Genomic DNA, 4061 nt, shown 5'->3' on the forward strand with positions numbered 1-4061 from the left:
CGCCCTCCCCGCTCGCGCCCTCCCCGCTCGCGCCCTCCCCGCTCGCGCCCTCCCCGCTCGCGCCCTCCCCGCTCGCGCCCTCCCCGCTCGCGCCCCTGGGGCGGAGTCACGCACGCTGACCGGCGCCCGCGCGCTCCCGGAAGCCGACACCTCCCGGCGGCGGCGGCGGCGGCGGCGCTGATTGCGCGATCATGGCAAGGCGGTCAGCGCGGGTTTTTCGGAGTTGCTTGTGTTGAGTTCCGGAGAAGGATGGCTGGGTCGAGTCAGCACCTGCGCGAACTGCAGGGACCCCTGCTCCCACCCAAGGACCTGGTGGAGGAGGACGATGACTTGCTAAGGGAGGACGTGGAGGAGGACGAGGACGCGGTGTTCGTGGACGCAGAGGAGCTCTGCAGTGGGGGCGTGAAGGCCGGCCGCCTCCCTGGGCGCCTCCGCGGTGAGGAAGCTCCCGCCCCACGGGGGGGATTGGGGGCTGAACCAGGAGTTTCCCATTCTGGCTTTGTCCTGAGCAAGGCGCCCTTCGAGATGGCCTAGCTGCTCCATCCTGCTTAGGATCAAGTAATAACAATGGCAGAGACTTGTTAAGCTTGCCCCTTACCTGTATCATCTCATCTTCATGTTCACAGTTCTTTGAGGTAGTTTTACAGCTGAGGAAACAGTCGAGCCTGTATTGCTACCCAGAATCAGGACTTCTAACTATTACCCTATACTGCCTGGAGTGCAATACATGATTATTCTTCGGCTTCTTAGGGGGGAAAAAACCCACAAGGTATACCTCCATGCATTGGTGATTCATTAACCTGTGTTAATAACCTTGTGGTTGATTTTAACCTTGTGTAGTTTCCTGTGCTGTAAATTATACCTGTTATGTGGACTTTGTGACTGATAATTAAGAATATTGTAATGTGCAGACCAGTGCTGTTCAGTAGAACTTTCTGTAACGATGGCAGTGTTTTATATCTGCACCGTCCAATACAATAGCCGCTAGCCACATGCGGCTATTTAGAACTTGAAATGCATCTAGTGTAACTGAAGAGCCGAATTTTAAGTTTTATTTCAATTTAATTTAAGTAGCCACATGTAGGTGTGTCACAGTCCTATTCGGTCCACAGCTGGACTTTAAAGTGTTGCCCCAGTTCCTGGGCTCTGGGCTTGGAAGAATCACAAGCCTTAGCCCATTCCATGGAGAGGGATGACGGACACTCAACAAATATATGTGAAGAATTTATTGTAAGGAAAGTTTAAGGATGGAAAGGGAAAGGAAAGTACATTTCCTAAGGGGGAATGGATCTGTCTCCACAAGTGGAGAGGACACTGTCTACTTCTAGGTTTTTCCTTTTATATGCTAGTAATTTAGGTAAAGGTTAGTTATAATTATTCATAACTATATGTCACTGTTTTGGGAACTGAATTCTTTCCAGGTATGGACATGGCTTAGAGATTATGTTCCAATCATTTTTTCTATTATATATATGATGGGGATAATTCCATAGCTGTTCTCTGATTGGTGGTCCATGTTCCGTGGCCTAATTACCCCATTCTTTAAGACTGAAATAACCATTCCCTCTTTATATTTTTCTGCAACCATTTCCTCTTTATTGTTTTTCTATAATTGCTTTCTCCTTTCTGTTTTTCTGATTTCCGTTACCTCTCACTTGTTTTTCTGTCCCTAACAGGAGGACAGTGTAGGTTTAGACAGAAAATTTTCAAGTATTTGTGAAGGGTTTAGTCATTCATTCTAAAGCATCATCAACGGGCTAGAATGTTTCAAGCAAGGTGTTTGGCACTGGGATGACCCAGAGAGATAAAATGACAAGGTTTGCTGTCTTAATGGAGCTTACCCTCTAGTGAATTAAACAGATATTCTTTAAATACTCAAGGAAGTAACTATAATATTACTTAGTGGTTAGAAGGAATAGTAAGTAGTGTGTTGAGATGTTATATTCATGAGATTCAAGGAAGACTTTCTTGAGGAAGTGAAAATTAAGCTGAGGTCTGTAGAAAATGTTGTAAACAGTAAGGAGGAGAATATTTAAGGAAAGTGAAACAACTTGGGCTTTTTTTTTTTTTTTAGAAACTGCATGAAGGCCAGTGTTGACTGAGGTCAGAATAGCAGAGAAGGGACTAGTTTTAGAAGAGGAACAACAGACATTTAACTTGTACTGTGCTTACCTTTTGAAATAGAAAGATAAATAAAACACTGTCCTGCTATAGAGAGCTTACAGTGTAGTAGAGGGAGACAGAAAAACAGGCAGGATAAAGTGTTATAGACACCCTAATAAATGTCTGTATAGGGTACTATGGAGAGAATTACAGACAGTGGCAAGTTTGATGAAACATTGGGGAAGAGGTTTTTAAATCTAAGTTAACTTTTTTTTTTTTAGTTTTAATTCCTGATGAAAACACTCAAGAACGATGTATTGTGTTTGGACGTTTTCCAATAACGGGTCCTTGGTGGCGAGTGAAGGTACAAGTAAAGCCTGTGGGATCGAGGTGCTATCAAGTTCAAGGATTTCCGTCTTATTTTTTACAGTCTGATATGTCGCCACCAGATCAAGAACAAACCTGTTCTGTCTTTCTTAAAGAGTGTGAGGTCCATGATGATGATCGCATTAAATTTTTAGCATGGGTAAATGAGGTGTCAAGCTATAATGACCTAAACTTTGAAAATCTTAGGGAAACATTAAGGACTTTTTATAAAGAAAAGAGAAGGAAAGATCAAAAACAATCTGCACAGAATGAACAGGAAGAGTTGCTACCAGATTGTGAGATGAGTCTTCTTATGGAAAACAAAAGTAAGTGTGATGTTTGTCATCGAGTTTTAGTATAATTGAGATACTTAATGACTAGAGTGTTTGAAATACTACCACTGTCATATTTTGGCATAGTATTCTTTTTTAAAATTAATTTGTTGAAAGCTGTGTTTATGTTGCTTTTGGAATTTGCCATTGACATTTCAGGTTTCTCATCTGTAACATGAGTGGATTGTGTGAGGTGACCTTTAAGATCCTGCCAGTTTCTTTCCAGCTCTAAAATTGTGACTCTCTCTCTTTAACTTTTGTGTTCATAGGGATTACTTTGAGTCATTAATAAAAAATTCAGTTGTTAATTATTTGTTTAAGGAGGCAGAGGAGAAAGACAAGGATACAAGTAATCCATTTTGGAAAGCTTTCAGTCCAAAATGGTTTCCAATAATTTTTTAATATGGCTTGTTATCTGGACATCCATATATGTATGTGTATATATATATATAATATTTCATTTCTTAGATGTATCAAATAAGTTTGGTGGTGCAACAGTTGACTTCAATGACAAAAAGAATCAAGATTACGGTTGGGAAAAATGAAAATAAAGGTCAATATGTAAATGATTTATTTTTTATCCTTAGCTTTAAATTTATCTTTATATAATTGAGTCAAAATTTTTATTCTGATTCTACTGCAAGCAACAGGAAACAAAAGGCTAAGAAGTAGTTATCTAAGCAGTTAAAGAACATAAATTTTGGTGGTAAACATAATGAAAACCATCTCAGTACAGAAGCAGTTGTCATAATATGATCAATTTTCTTACTGGTTAAAGCAAATTTATTGATCTCTTTTTGACTTGGATTTCTTGAACTGGTTGTGCTAAATGAGAAAGTCCTTCGAATCAGTCATTCTTTGGGCTCATTTGTATGTTTTACTTTGTTCTTTTTGTTCCTTTCTGGTATCCTATAGTTCCATTTATAAATGTAATGACAGCTTTAAAGTTTCCGAAAATAATGGAATTCCTTCCAATCCTGCTGCCTCGACACTTTAAATGGCTCATCGACTCAGCTTCTAAAGAGTTGTTGGCAAAGATAGAAGAAATTTTAGGTACGCATCCATGGAAACTTGGATTTAGTAAAGTAAGTAAGACATTTGCTCGGCATTTAGTAAGCTTGTGTAAGGCGGGATTTCTCAAGTTTGACAATTTTTGCATCTCTTTCAGTGGAAAAAAAATTTGTATGGACCCAGTGTTGATTTATTTTTCTTCGAGTGTTACAGCTAAACATTAATTCTTATGCCCATGGCTCTTTTGCA

At 40.3% G+C, this 4061-nt stretch overlaps 1 protein-coding gene across 1 annotated transcript in view; it reads left to right on the plus strand.

The window, feature by feature from the left end:
* Positions 1 to 249: 249 nt before the first annotated feature.
* The window catches only part of HELB (helicase (DNA) B), a 41156-nt gene continuing 37344 nt past the window's right edge, over positions 250 to 4061 (plus strand). Inside the window, 3 exon segments of the mRNA XM_012642011.1 lie at positions 250 to 436; positions 2385 to 2795; positions 3717 to 3886. Of these exon segments, the coding sequence (XP_012497465.1) occupies positions 250 to 436; positions 2385 to 2795; positions 3717 to 3886 (768 nt within the window).

The sequence above is a fragment of the Propithecus coquereli genome, unplaced genomic scaffold (assembly GCF_000956105.1).
Source record: "Propithecus coquereli isolate 6110/MARCELLA unplaced genomic scaffold, Pcoq_1.0 Scaffold172, whole genome shotgun sequence".
NCBI lineage: Eukaryota > Metazoa > Chordata > Mammalia > Primates > Indriidae > Propithecus > Propithecus coquereli.